The 14,739-nt window shown below is 46.6% G+C and overlaps 1 protein-coding gene across 2 annotated transcripts; it reads left to right on the plus strand.

Moving 5' to 3' along the window:
• The first annotated feature begins 3,440 nt into the window (after positions 1-3,440).
• On the plus strand, positions 3,441-14,739 carry MFSD1 (major facilitator superfamily domain containing 1). Of its 2 annotated transcripts, XM_066193666.1 has the most exons (17): positions 3,441-3,605; positions 3,704-3,756; positions 4,039-4,151; positions 4,547-4,589; positions 4,921-4,988; positions 5,362-5,470; positions 6,061-6,163; positions 6,849-6,947; positions 7,458-7,569; positions 8,048-8,104; positions 8,813-8,969; positions 9,738-9,835; positions 10,704-10,816; positions 11,164-11,211; positions 11,372-11,432; positions 13,104-13,218; positions 13,427-14,739. In XM_066193666.1, the coding sequence occupies exons 1-17, from the start codon at positions 3,449-3,451 to the stop codon at positions 13,484-13,486; spliced, it is 1,566 nt and encodes a 521-aa protein (XP_066049763.1). In that variant the 5' UTR covers positions 3,441-3,448; the 3' UTR covers positions 13,487-14,739. The 2 variants fall into 2 exon arrangements, with proteins under 2 accessions (XP_066049763.1, XP_066049765.1); XM_066193668.1 differs by lacking the exons at positions 13,104-13,218; positions 13,427-14,739 and adding an exon at positions 12,256-13,037.

Genomic DNA, 14,739 nt, shown 5'->3' on the forward strand with positions numbered 1-14,739 from the left:
AAAAAAAATTCCTCCTGGAAGTCCTGGCTCAGCTGAGAAGCTGCACATCATTATTGGTGCTCCTGCACTCTCCCAGGGGGTGTTTTTCACTCCATTCCCTGAGCTGGCTGCTGGAGAAGGAGCCTGGCACCAGCTGCCCTTGGGAAAAGCTGTGAATTTTGGGGAGGATGAGGAATATTTCACAGTGTGGGACAAGGAGCCATAAACCCACCGTGCTGGTGTGACTCAGCAGAGGCAGGAGCTGTTTGCTTTGGCACAGGAGCTTCCTCAGGCCAGGATCTTTGCTCTCACTGAGATTTATGGGGCAGAAAAGCTCCCTCAGCCTCTTCCCAGCACTCTGAAGACATCAGACTTGTCTTGGGATGGTGCATAAACGCCCAATAACATTCGAGTGACACAGAGAGGTTTATAATAACCCATTCCTCAGCACACGGAGTGATTCAGAACTGTTTGCATGCCTGTGTGGGACAGATCCTTCATCCTCTGAGGGGAAAATGTGAGATTTTTCCTCCAGAAACTGGATAAGGGGGTACTGATGGTGGAGTCAATTTAATCACGTGAAATACAGCTCCTGCTTGGCTGCAGTTTTGAAGCACCTTCCCAAAGACAGCAATAACTCTGAGGAGCTGAACCCTGAGACTCATCCTTGTCTCCTGGGAGTTTTTACTGCCCTCAGCGCTGCCTGCACCTGCACTGCAAGGAGGGCAGGATTTTATGGCCCCTCTAAAATCCTGTACACAGCTTTTCCTGCATTTACTGCTGCTAAACACAGCTTTTGTGGGATCATATGGCACTTTAAGTGCTCTGATTTACAGAAAGGCAGCAACTCCATCTGTAACAAACATCCTAAAGCTGAGTTTAAGAGCGATCCACTGTGTTTATTTGGCACATAAACACTCCCCTGCAATGCATGTGCCTGAACTCACAGGAACATCACGGGCACAGCAAGGTCACAGCCAAGGTGAAGGTGACAGGGGAGAAAGGCAAATCTTGGGAATCAGCAAATGGAAAACCATCCTTTTCTCCTGGTAAATATTCCGGATACATGGCTGTCATTTCTTACTCTCTGATTAAGAGCCTGGTGTTACACAGAACAAGAAAAAGACAACCCCAGGCTCGGTTTAGCTTTAGCTTTCCAAAGTTATCCGTTTTATCTGTGGACAGAAATTGTTTCCCTGGAATTAGGAAACTCCAGGTGGCTCTGCGAGGTCAATTATCTTTGAGCTCCCTCAAGTGGCACTGAAACCTTGGGGTTTGTCACAGAAATCCTCGAGTTTGTCACAGAAATCCTCGAGTTTGTCACTGAAATCCTCGAGTTTGTCACTGAAATCCTCGAGTTTGTCATAGAAATCCTCGAGTTTGTCATAGAGATCCTGGAGTTTGTCATAAAAATCCTCGAGTTTGTCATAGAAATCTTGGAGTTCGCAATAGAAATCCTCGAGTTTGTCACTGCAATCCTCAACTTTGTCACAGAAACCCTCGAGTTTTGTACAAAACCCCTCGAGTTTGTCACTGAAATCCCTGAGCTGGTCCCTGAAACTTCCCAATTTGTTGCACAACTCCTTTCCTAACCAAGCCCTGTCATTCGAGCCCGTGTTTTTCACAGCAGCTGTAGCAAACGGAGATGCTCGGGTTTCCAGGAATCGAAACCACTTCAGAGCAGTTGAACGTGATCCATTTAATAACACAGTTCTCTTCTGACAGATCTCTGAAAAGATACGGATCAAGGGAAATGAAGCGTTTTATGTCCAAGAGGAGTTTGCAGCTGATTCCCAACATGATACCTGCGTGTTGTGAGAAGTTGTTTTGACTCTTTTTTCTTTTTCTGTGGTTCCTTCTCAAATTCATGCCAGAGTCGCTGGAAAGTGAACGTGTTGTTCAACATCTCAGGTAAAACTCAGCCCTTTGCTTTCTACACCTTGAAGAGGTAAATAAATCCTCTGGCTTCAATCCCAAGTGGTCTTGCCTCGTTAAAAGCACATTTTATTTAAGAAGAACATCTTTTAATCAGAAAGCAATTGATGTGCACACAGGATTCAGGTCGTTTTTGGTGTAAGGCGATGAAATTTGATAGCAGACTGCAGCTTTTCACAGTTAAAAAAAAAAAGTAGCTTTTTCAAGGGTTTGAATAATATGGCAAGAACCTTTTGGAGCAAAGAGCTCAAGAACAAAATGACTTTGGAGAAGAGAAAACTTGCAGTGTTTGAAGGATCTACAGGGAAACCGGAGTGGGAGTGTTCATCAGGGACTGCCAGGACAGGAGGGAATTCATTTCCACTGTGTGAAAAACGAGCTCCACTCTCTTTTCAAATGTTTCTGAGTTGAATAAAAATTAAAGACAGACAATTAGGAGACATACGAGCAAAGGTTTCAGCTGGGGTGCCTCACCAGAAAGCAACGCCCTTCTCTTTTCAATGGGTGTGTTTTTAAGGATTGCTGTTTGACATATTCAATAGATATTAAAACTTTTTGTTTGCTTGTTTTAAGTTTTCTGAACTATCTTATTTGATCGATTTGTTTGTGGGCGTTTTTCTTGTGTTTGGTAACATGGGTTTTGGCTGGTTTTATTTTGATAGAGAAACTAGAAATCCAGCAGCTTTTATGTAGGGTGACGACCTCTCCCTCATAATTGTTGGCTTGGTCAGTCTCAGATGTCACAAAGAAAAAAATGAATTTTTCTGTTATTCACACTATGTCCCAATCAGAAAATACACTCATCACCTTTCTAAAGATTGACATTTATCTTTACATTGACACTTCTGGGAGGATTGACAGGTTTGTCTTTACAAACAAACTCTGGGTCTGCTGGTGGATAAAACCAGCACTGAGAGAGAAAAGAAACAATGGGAAGGATCCCACTGATTGATGAATGGAAAAGAAGACGTTTGCCCTCACAAACAAACGGTGGGTTTGCTGGTAAATGAAAATGGATGTTGAAAGATGAAAGAAACAATGGGGAAACCCCAGAAATTCCATAAGAATTCCAAGTTAAAAGGGGGCTGTACGTTAAGGAGGAATTTTGGGTATTGGGCACTCTGGGAAGTACGTAACTCTCAAGTACCTCAGGCAACGGGGGAAGAGAGGGAAACGGGGCCAGGAAATTGGGATAAACAGGAGGCTGCGTCCTCCAAAATTTGACAGACCTCAGGGGAAATGCCCCATGGCCTCTCCCTTTATTCTTTTATTATTTATTATCATTTATAAAGTAAAAGCACTCCTCTGTCTCCTTTTCGCACATAAACCCGTGGCGTTTGCGGGTTAATTGTCCCAGCACTGACATTCACGCTTACACTGACATTGACGTGTTTTTAATATTTATTTCCCATTCCTATTTCCCAGAGTTTCCCCCCCCCCGCCCTCAGGCCGGCGTTGCCGTGGCAACGGGGGGGTCACGTGCCGTGGTCACGTGCCGGCGGGTCACGTGCCGGGGTCACGTGAGGCGGGCGCGATGGCGGACGAGGAGCAGCGGGCGCTGCTCGGCGCTGAGGGCGGCGATGGCGGCGGCGGCTCCCCGGGCTCTCCCCGCGCCCTGCCCGCCGCCTGCGATCCCCGCCGCCTCCCGCACCGCCTGCTCGTGCTGACCCTCATGTGCTTCCTGGGCTTCGGTGCGGGCGGGGCGCGGGGGATCCGTGTGGGGGCCGTGTGAGGTGGGGCGGGTGTGGGAGCCGGCGCCGAGCCCTGAGCCGTCCCCTTCTCCCCGCAGGCAGCTACTTCTGCTACGACAACCCGGCCGCTCTGCAAACGCAGGTTCAGCGGGTGAGTCGCTCTCGGGGTGGGGGTTTAAAAAAACAGGAGGAGTGATTCTTTCCGTGGGTGTGGGCTAACGGGACGGGGGGGGGAAGGCTTCCCACTAGGAGAGATGGGATTTTGGGAAGGAATTCCTGGCTGGGAGGGTGGGTAGGCCCTGGCACGAGGTGCCCAGAGAAGCTGTGGCTGCCCCTGCACCCCTGGAAGTGCCCAAGGCCCTTTGGGATAGTGGAAATACTCGCTCTGTGTCCCTGCAAGTTAGCTCAGGACTGATGTCTGTTTTAATTCCAGGACATGAAGGTGAACACGGCCCAGTTCATGGCCCTCTATGCCTGGTACTCCTGGCCCAACGTGGTGCTCTGCTTCTTCGGGGGGTTCCTCATAGACAGAGTGTTTGGGATCAGGTGAGCGCAGTGTTTGTGTCCCCCATGGGTGAAGAATGAGGAGCTAAAACTGCACCTGAAGTTTGTAATATGTGCAGCTTTATATCACAAAGTTTTTCAAGCTCGTAACAAACCTTTTCTGTAGTTTTCCCCCACTCAGTTTAGCATTATTTAATGAAATAAACGAGCTTCCTTTCCTTCATAACTTAAATACGTTTGTTTCAAAAGCTCACCACCTTGTGCTGCCTGTTTTCTGTGGGAATTGCTGAGCTGCACAATTCATTCCAGAGACCTTCTAATTTCTCATCCACCTCCCCTTGTCTCCCTGCTGCAGATCTAAAATAGTGTCTGTAGAGGGGAAAGAAAGAAAGGATTCTGGTTATGCATGAAGTGATTTTCTTTTATCTCCTTCCCAGGTTGGGCACTGTGATATTCAGCATCTTTGTGTGTGTGGGGCAGGTGAGTGCAGGGGAATGAGCTGGGGCTGCAGTTTGTGTTTCCCTTTAGCTCACACCTGGAATGGGAGAATTGGGGTTGTGCTGGGAAAGGGAAACCTTGGAATGGGACTGAAATGCTGGGGAGGATCCCCATTTTGATGTGTTTGGCGTGGAATTGTCTGAGGCCAGGCTGGAGGGGATGAGCAGCAGAGGGAGAAACCCCAGACAGGGCAGGAGCTGGGTGAGGAGCATTTCTGGGAAGGGGAGAGCCCTTTTGTTCCTGTTTTCAGACACTTCTGCTTTGTTCCATGCCTGAAATGCACAGTTATCATTCCCCTGGCTGCTGTTTGCAGGTGGTTTTTGCCCTGGGAGCACTCTTCAACACCTTCTGGCTGATGGAAGTGGGCAGGTTCATTTTTGGGTGAGTCTGGCAGGGGCACGCTGGTGCCCTTTGAGGTAAGGCCGTGTAAAAAAACTACAAAAACCCCAGAAAACTCTCCTAGAGAGAAGTGCTGCCTCTTGGAGCCAAAAATTGGTGGATTCTGAGAGCTCTGAAGCTGAGGAATGCAAGATCTCCTTTTCCTTAGTTAGAAAACCAAACCCAGGGTTTTGCAGGTGCTGCTGAATCAAAAAACATGGATCCACCAATTATTCCTCAATCCATTTTTCGATCTTTGATTTCTGCTGCCCTGTATACACAAACCTGCATTAAATCTGCCTGCACACAGCCAGATTTCTCTGCAGTCCTGCTCTTCCTGCTCTGCCTGCTGCATTTGGGCTGTTTTGTTTTCCAGGATTGGTGGGGAGTCCCTGGCAGTGGCCCAGAACACGTATGCAGTGAGCTGGTTCAAGGGCAAGGAGCTCAACCTGGTGTTTGGATTGCAGCTCAGCATGGCCAGGATTGTGAGTTTGCACCACTGGGAATGGAGAGGGCAGCTGTGCTCCTCTTCTTTGGGTGGTTTTTGGGGTTTTTTAGGGCTCTTTTTGGGTGTTTTTAACCACTGCAGCTGTTTCCCTGGTGGAGCTGTGCTCTCAGGATGTTCACCAATACTTAACTGGTGGCAGCTTTGGGATTGGATCCTTCTCTGGGGGAGAAATGAGGGGAAAAGGTGCTTTTTCCTGGTGCCTGTCAGCTGGGAATCCTGTCTGACCTAATCTATCAAATTCTGCCCCTTTTATGAGCTCCTTCCTGTGGGTTTATTCCCTTCTCATAAGTGAAATCCCTTCCAGACTTGTACAGAAGTTCAATTTGTGATGTTATATCCTTGTTGCAGTGATTAATTATATCCTGGTTGCAATTATTAATTATATCCTTGTTATCTCCTTGTTATAATAATTAATTTGTTTCCAACCCAGCCGGGGAATCATTTGTATCATTGCTTTAAGCTCCCTGGGTTCACCTTTGAAAAATAAAACCCTCCTGCCTGCTGTTCCTGGGGAATCCCTGGAGCTGGGAAATGCTGAGTTCTTCACCGTGGCTCTCTTGTGCCCAGGGGAGCACGGTGAACATGAATATTATGGGATGGATCTACTCCAGAGTTCAGGATCTCCTGGGTCATGCTGGGCCCAGCACCCTCGGCCTGGCTCTGCTCATAGGTCAGTGTCACCTGCCTGTGTGTTCATCATTTGTTAATCACCTAAAAGCATTTATTAATCATTTAAGGGCATTTATTAACCACTTAAAAGCAGGACAAATCTGTTTGAGCTTAGGAAGAGCAATCCCAGCACATTTTCTGTCATATTCTCCTTTTCTCTCAGGTTACTGCAGCTTCTGAAATGCCTCTGGCGTTTTTGGGGTTGCCAAATTTAAGTTTGTGTCTTGTGGAGGTGAAATATTTCACATCCTCTGAGCAAAGGACAGGCTTGAATTTTTTTTTTTCTGAGGAGTGTCAAAGCTTGCCTGTGGTTATCTAGATTGTAGAAGTGAAATTTTAAACAATTTTGGGGTGTGTCCCTTTCCCTCAGAGCCACGGGCATGGAGGTTTTGGTGTTGGGAGTAAGGCCAGGCTTTGTTCCTGTTCCTGCAAGGGGCAGATGAGCAGCTTGGCTGTGCTGAGGGGGACTGGAGCTGATGTTTGAAATAAAATAAATTCATTTCAGTGTTGGTGCTCCAGGGCTGCACTTTTACCCCTGAACCTTTGAGTTGTGCAGCTCTTGAGCCTTAAAGCTGATGGTAAAATGATGTGCCTTGAGCTGTCCAACAAAAACTGCACCAACTGGGCTGAAAAACCAAATTTCTGCTGCAGCTCTCACTGCCCACGTGCTGTTGTTGCCTTTTCAGGTGGAGTCACTTGTCTGTTCTCACTGAGCTGTGCTTTAATCCTGGCTTACCTGGACAGGAGAGCAGAGAAGCTGCTCTGTAAGGAGCAGGGGAAAACAGGTGAGTGCTGGGACAAACCCATCCGGGTTTGCATTTCTGCTCATTCAGTGCCTGCTGCTCAACATCTTCACAGTTAGAAATGGGTTTTTTAGCCCATCTTCACTGGTAGAAATGGGATTTTGGGTTTAAACAGCAGCTCAACTGGCACTGTCACCTGCTTTATTTATAAAAAATAATCACTGGAAATAAATGAACACTTATTTGTGCCATTGCCACTGGTTCTGTGTTTCCTTGGATTTCCTGTGAGTTTTCTGTGATTTCCTTTAGTAGGGATGCAAAACCAATGGAGCTCTTCCCTGTCAGTGTGTGCTGGGTTGAGTTTTCCACGTGGGAGAATAAACAAACCAACAAATAAACTAAAAATCACCTAAATTGGAGCCCCAGACTGGTTGGGGATGGGAGGAACCTTTATCCTCCAGGCAGGGCTGGGATTTGGGAGGGATTTGGGGTCACCTGGGCATTTTCCAGTGGGGAGAATCCCAGATTTATTGATCCTGGCTGTCCCTGCAGGAGAAGTGATCAAGCTGACAGATGTGAAGGATTTCTCCCTGTCCCTGTGGCTCATCTTTGTCATCTGTGTCTGTTACTACGCTGCAGTTTTCCCTTTCATTGGCCTGGGCAAGTGAGTGCCTCTCCCTTCTCCAGCAGTTCCCAAAATTGAGCCAAAAATCCTTCAAAACTTGACATTTATCAGCTGAGCTTTGTGGGGATTGCCACTCTGAGCTGGTCAGAGCACCGGGAATGTTTGATTTCCTGCTTAAAACTGGACACAGGTTTAAAGTGTGGGGTGGGATTTGGTGTCCTGTGAGATTCTTTCCATATTTACAACCCAAGATCTCATTATTTGGATTAAATGTTGGTGATTGATTTTTTATCTTTCCCCCAAAGTATAATTTGAGTGATCCTTAAACTAAAATCTGTGGAGTCTGATAAAAAGCTCCTAAATTAATTATAAATTACAATCTGGGATATTCATATCAAACCTCTATTTAACTTTTTTATAGATGGGATTCTCATATCTTTGTCTAACCTAATTTTGATTGCCCATCCTTCAAGTTTGCATTTTCCTAAACAGGTTTTTTTTTTATTCCTTCCCTCAGAGTTTTCTTTATTGAAAAATTCAGATTTTCCCCTCAAGAAGCCAGTGCAATTAACAGGTATCTTGGTTTAATTAATTAATTAATTCTCTTGGTTTAATTCCTGGATTTAATAAGGAACACTGCCAGGTTTTAGGATGAATTTTTGGGGCAGGTGGGAAGAGATTTGGGATCTCCTGTGAGCTGCATTTAAATGGAGAAATAATTTCACATGACCCAAGGAATAACTGGGAAATGTGGATGTGGTTTTTTTTAATTTAAAAAAAATAAAAAAATGTTTCCAGATGTTCACACTGGAAAGAAAAAACAAACAAACAAACAAAAAAACCCCCACCAAACTCTGAAGGGTTTTATTTTAGTATTTAGTGATTCTTTTCTGAGTGAAAAAAACAGTTTATTTACTAACAACACTAAAGGAACTCAGTTTTGGTGGTTTGAGGATGAATCTGTGATGTGCAAAGCAACAAAAACCCCACAAAAACAACACTTGCTGGCCTCTGGGTCGTTCACTGTTTCCTTGGATGCTGAGCACTTCCAAACCCTTTGGGAATTGTAAATTATTGGGACTTTTTTGAGGGGGAATGTTGATTCCTTGTCACCTGTCCCTGTTTCCTTGGATGCTGAGCACTCTCACATCCTCAAATGTTTTCGGAATTCAAAATTATTGGGATTTTTTTTTTTTTTCTTGTGGGAATGTTGATTTCTTCTGGCCTCAGAGTTACCAGAGATCTCTGGGGGTGCCCAACCTTTAATTTCGCTGTCGTGCAGTATCGTGTACATCATCTCAGCCCCCATGTCCCCGGTGTTTGGCCTGCTGGTGGATAAAGTCGGCAAGAACATCATCTGGGTGCTGTGTGCTGTGCTCAGCACGCTGGCCTCACACATCCTGCTGGCCTTCACCTTCTGGAACCCCTGGATTGCCATGGTGAGCTGGGGTGCTGCCCTTCAGACCCAAACAGATGCCAAATAGCAAATGTTTCTGTCGTAAATATCAAATATTTCTGTCATAAATGTCAAACGAGCCATGGGGTTGGTGCTGAGTTATTCTGTGTGTTAGGAGGTGGAAAAGTTTCCTCGCTCCATGACTAAATTCCTGTGCCAGGTGCTCATTTGACTCCTAAACATTGTTCTTTTAATTAATCTCTGAAGTTTATCACTGTCATTCAAACTACTCGTTTTTCTCCTGAACAGTGTTCTCTTAGTTGATTTCTGAAGTTTATTACTACTACTCCAACTGCTCATTTTTCTCCTAAAAATTGTTCTTTCAATTTATTTCTCAGGTTTATTATTATTGCTCAAACTGCCTCAGATGTGCTGGATTGAGCCTCAGTGAAAACCTGCATTACTCAGGGCAGATTTCCTGAACTATTTGTTTGGAGCTGAGGATTATGCTGCTCATCGGTGGGGGCAGGGATCAAAAATTTTCAATTGAATTTTAATTTTCTAGTGGTTTCCTAGGGAGGTGCAGCTCTGGCTGTTCACTCAGGCTCTTTAATTCAAATGAACCGAGTTGATTTCAGGGAAGAAGAACTTCTCCATTCCCAGGAGAAGTTCTGAATGTGGGTATTTATTTAGACTTTGATGGCACAAAGTGTTTGCTGAGCTGTTTTTGGGAGAGAGGGCAGGGCAGTGCATTGATTTATTGGGGTTTTAGCTGTGCTGTGACCCTGTCTGTTTGTCCCCATGTCCCCAGAGCCTGCTGGGGGTGGCCTATTCCCTGCTGGCCTGTGCCCTGTGGCCCATGGTGGCCTTTGTTGTCCCTGAGCACCAGCTGGGAACTGCCTATGGCTTGTGAGTATTTCCTGGGAGGGTTTTTGTGCAAATCCAGCAGCTCCAGCACGGGCAGGGAGAGCTGGGATTGCTTAGCCTGGACAGGAGAAACTCCGGGGTCACCTGGGGAGGGAGTGGGGACGAGGACAGGGAATGTCAGAGCACGGGAGGGATGGGATTTTGGGATGGAATTCCAATGAAAGGAGCCTGCAGGAGGGCTCACAGGGACCTGGGGTAGGGGATGGAGGGACAGGACACAGGGAATGGCTTCCCACTGCCAGAGGATGGGATTTGTGGGATTTTGGGAGGCTGGGGAGACCCTGGCAGTGCCCAGAGCAGATCCCTGGAGTGTCCCAGGCCAGGCTGGACACTGGGGCTTGGAGCCCCTGGGACAGTGGGAGATGTCCCTGCCACGGCTGGGGTGGGAATTAAATGATCTTCCACCCAAACCATTCCAGGATTCTGTATATTCTGGTTAATCAGGATGTGGTGCAGGGAGGTTTTGTCCTTTACAGTGTTGTTTTTTTTTTCCCCCCCTCTGGCTGGGCTGGAATTCCAATGGAAGGAGCTTGGGATGAGCTTGGGTCCCTGCAAGAGGATCCAACCCATTCCTGGTTCCCATCTCCTCCAGGTTTAGAGCAGGAATCCCTGAGGAAATTCCTGGAGAATTCCTGGGAAATCCCTGGGGAATTCGTGGGGAATTCCAGGCTGCTTTGGGACAGTGGCTTTGGGGGGCACAACAACTTCTGCAAAACTGAGCCCTGACTTTGCCATGTCCCGGCAAATGGGGGACGTGCACCTCTCCTGAGCTCCAGAGGAGCTTTTCCTGAGGAAATCAGGATCCATTGTCCTGGGAAAAGCCCTCAGTGCTGTTCCTGCTCTGTCCCAGCATGCAGTCCATCCAGAACCTGGGCCTGGCAGTGATTGCCATTGCAGCTGGCATGATCCTGGACACCAGGGGATACCTGTTCCTCGAGGTCTTCTTCAGTGCCTGTGTCTGCTGTGAGTCTGGACCCTCTGGGAATGGCTTCAGGAGGTTTCTTGGGGATTTGGGGCTCCATATTCTCTGGAAAACTGAAATAATTCCTCTTCTAGAGGGGGCAGTGTTGGGATGAACCCACAGCCAGTGAAGTGCTTGGGGTTTCCTTGAAGCGTGAAGAGTTTCAGTGTTTAAAAAACGGAGTGAGAGTAGACAAATATTGCTTTAAAAGTGTCAGTTAGAAGTTTAAAATTAAAATCCTTCCTGAATCACCAGAAAACTCCTCTGAGTTACAACCACCCTGAAAATCTTGGTTGTGGGTGAAACTTGGTCATCTGTTGTCACTAAAACTGTCTCTTCCCTCCTGCAGTGTCCCTGATAGCTGTGGTCATGCTGTACTTTGTCAATCACCTCACAGGTGAGTCTCTGCAGCTTCTCCTCACCTCAGTTCCTGCTCCTGTAAAATCATTCTTCTGATTGCTCAGTGCTCTGAGAACTCCCTGGGGGGAATTTTTGATCCCAAAGCCCCCAAAATCCCAGTTTTCAAGGTCTCACAGTGCCCATTGCTGCTGTTACAGGTGGTGATCTCAACTGGTCTGCCAAGAAAAGGGCAAAACTGCAAAAAGCAGCTGCTGCTGAGTGAGTACAGAGCCAGGAAATGTCAGTTTGTCCTGGGGGGATTCAGGGGATCATTTCTCCAGTCTCATTTCTATTGGATTTATTTTAGAACCAGTCTGGTTTAGGATTTCACATCCCTGCCTCCTGTGAGTCAATATTTGAGGTTCATTATCCAGGTGGCCTTTTCCTCTGTGTTTCCCTGGATTTCAGTGGCCTCACAACTGGAATGTGGTGGGAAATGGGGTGGTTGGAGTGTAAATCACAGCCCTGATGGGAGAGTTGGGGCTCAGATCTGTCCCAAATGCTCCTGGTGACAGTCAGGGGGTTTATTTTTAAGAAGAAAGTGGGGCAAGACTTTTCAATACAATGGGATTCGCTTCCTTTAAAAGGAGATGGAGCGCCTGAGGTGGCAGGGATGGCTGGAATAAGGGAATTTTGGCTGTTCATGGAGTGATTTGGGTTGGGAGAGACCTTAAAACTCATCCAGTTCCCAACCCTGCCATGGGCAGGGACATCCAATTAAAATATGGATAAATATTATTTAATAATTTGTTTGTTATTTTTATTTTTATTTAATAATTAAAATATGGATAATTATCCAATTAAAATATGGTTAATTATTCTTAATTTAACATTTTTATAAAGATTCCTGTAGGGATCCTGTGGGATTTGGGATGTCCCATCCCCTGTGTTTGTTACCTGTAACAATTCCGGGGATCCTCTGGGATTTGGGGTGCCCCAGCCCCACGTTTATTACCCAGAAAAATTCCAGGGATCCAGTGGGATTATTTGGGGTGCCCCAGGCCCGTGTCTGCAGTAATTGTTGTCCCCCTGTTTCTTTCAGAAAGGAAAGTTGAGTAGCAAAGCCGAGGTGGGAGCTGCAGCCCCTCCCCAGCTGCTGGAAGCAGAGTTTGGGTGTCTCTGGAGCTCTCTGCAGGATCCATTCACCCCCCTGGGCTTCCCAGCACTGCCTCAGCTCCTGCTCTGTTCTATCCATGCCAAAATTCCTGGGTTTTGGTGGGGTGAGGGCCTGGCTCAGACACCTGCAGCTCCCAGGGTGGAGCTTTCTGAGCAAAAAGTGATTTTATTGTTCTCGCCCAGAGCTCACAACAGCTCGCTGCTGCTGCTGCTGCTTCTGTCACTGTCTTAATGCAAAAACCACTTTTTAAATGTCTCCACAGCTTTTGGGTTTGTTTCCTTTCAACACAATGGAAAATGAGCCCCAGGTGCTCAAATGGACTTTTTTTTTTTGTAGGAGATTTCTGAATTGTGAGGCTGCTGAGCAGTCTTTTATTGCCTTCTCCGTTCTCTTTGTACTGGAATGTTCCTTTAAAGGGATGAAAGTTTGTTTCATAGATTAAAAAAAAAAAAAAAAAAAAAAAAAAAAGGTTGTTCCAGAAGCTCCCTGAGCACCTTGTAATCTGGGGAAAAACCAAAAGGTTTCTCTTTCTACTGAAATCTTGGAGTGAAATAAAAGGAACCTGCAGAAATCAGCCTCTCTCTTTCTTTACACTGAGTTACTGAGCCCTGCGCCTCTCAGGGTCGTTCACCTGCTGCCCCAAAGCGTTTCCTAGGTGTTAAAACAACAACAACAACATTAAAATAGGAACTAACACTCAAATAACAGCAGTTCCCTGCTTTGGCAGGCTTTTCCCTCAGGGCAAACCATCTTTTGCCGCTTTTCTTTTGCAGAGCAGAAGAGCAGGAGAGGCTCAGAAGACAGAAGGACGATGATTTGGCCAAATTGCTGCCAAAAACTGACGCCTTTAGTTTAAGGAATAAATACCTGTCCAAACTTGGAGCTCAGGTATCACTGATTAAAAACCAGAATGCTGAGGGGTTTATTTAAAGGATTTGGCGGTTTTACCAGCCAGCAACTCCACCTCTGAGTGAAATCCTTGGGATATGTTCTCAGGAAGAAACCTCCCAATAATTAAAAATGTAATGAAGGAAAGGATTCGAAGGTTGGCCCATTTCAGAAGCTGAGGAATGTCTTGAATTTTACTTTTTTGCAGCTCCCAGCTCATTACTCCTCCTGTTTCTCAACCCTGGCCCACAGAAGTGTGTTGAAATAGCAGCTTGGCCCTGTGGAGAAGCAGGAATCCACTGAATTTCCTGGGACGCAGAGCCCAGCGCCAGCAGATGCTCCGTGCTTTGCTGCAAGCCTAGATCCTAGATTTCCAATATTGCCTAAAAACTCCTCCTTCCTGGACAATCCAGAGGATCCTGATGGGGGATGGTGGCTCTGGTGGAACCTCTGAGTACCTGCTCCAGCCTCTTGGCTCTAATTACTCCGTGAGTAGCTGAGTCAGGGGCCAGGGCTTGATCTCTGGCTGTGAAATGGGAAAATTCCATCAGGAAAGTGCTGGGATGAGCCTGGAGGGAGGTGGGGCTTCTCCAGCCTCTCCTTGGACACCTTCCTTGCTCTGCTTCGTTTTTCTGGGGGAGGAAAAGGTGAGGAGAAGCTCCCCAGGAAATATTGCAGAGGAATCTCCAGTTCCAGAAGTACAAAAAGTGCTCAGCCTCAGGAATTTATCCCAGCTCAGGAACAGCAATAACCTCTCCAAGCCTGAACAATGTGAAAACCGATTTATTTTTTAAGACGTGGTAACTAAAACCAATAAAAAGAGTTAATGCAAGGACTGAATTTTGCTTCCAGAGGGAAAAGCCTTGAATTCCATGCTGGAATTCATCATTTTCCCATCATTTCAGTGGGAAGCTCCTTGCTGAACAGGGACTTCCCAGGGCTCCTGCAGAGTGTGCTTTGCTTTGCTTTAATTACTCCTGGAGGTAATTGGATCAATTATCTCTGACCCGAGCTGAGCTTGCAGGAGGGGCAGGAGGTTTGTGGAGCCCCAGGAATGGGGAATATTCCTGGGATACTCCAGGAAATGTTCCTGGGATGGCTCCAGGGAATCCTGGTGTGCCACAAAAAGCTCAGGAGCCTTTGACGTTTGTTTGGCTGCAGGGAGAGGAGTCCGTTAGAATCAAAAAGCTGCATTTGATGTAGAATATCCTGAATTTCATCGTTTCAATCTAAGCAGAACTCCCAGTCTCAAAGCTTGGTTTTAAAAGAGATTTTTGTGCAGTGGAGATTTCTTTGACGTGCCTGGAAATTTCTCATCTTCCCGAGGGACATTTTGGGTGAAAGTTCTGGATTCTGGAGGACAATGAGGGGACCCAAAGGAGCAGTTTGGGAGCTCCCTGTCCCCCTGAGCTGTCCTGGTCCTTTCTGGGCTCCTCGGGACCAGCCCTGAGGCTTTGATTGGACGCTTTCCTTGTGAATTTGGGGTGTTTTTGAAATAAAACCTTTCCTTGGACACTGTCA

The sequence above is a fragment of the Chamaea fasciata genome, unplaced genomic scaffold (genome assembly GCF_029207755.1).
Source record: "Chamaea fasciata isolate MVZ Bird 193981 ecotype frontalis unplaced genomic scaffold, bChaFas1.0.hap1 SCAF_11, whole genome shotgun sequence".
Classification (NCBI taxonomy): Eukaryota; Metazoa; Chordata; class Aves; order Passeriformes; family Sylviidae; genus Chamaea; species Chamaea fasciata.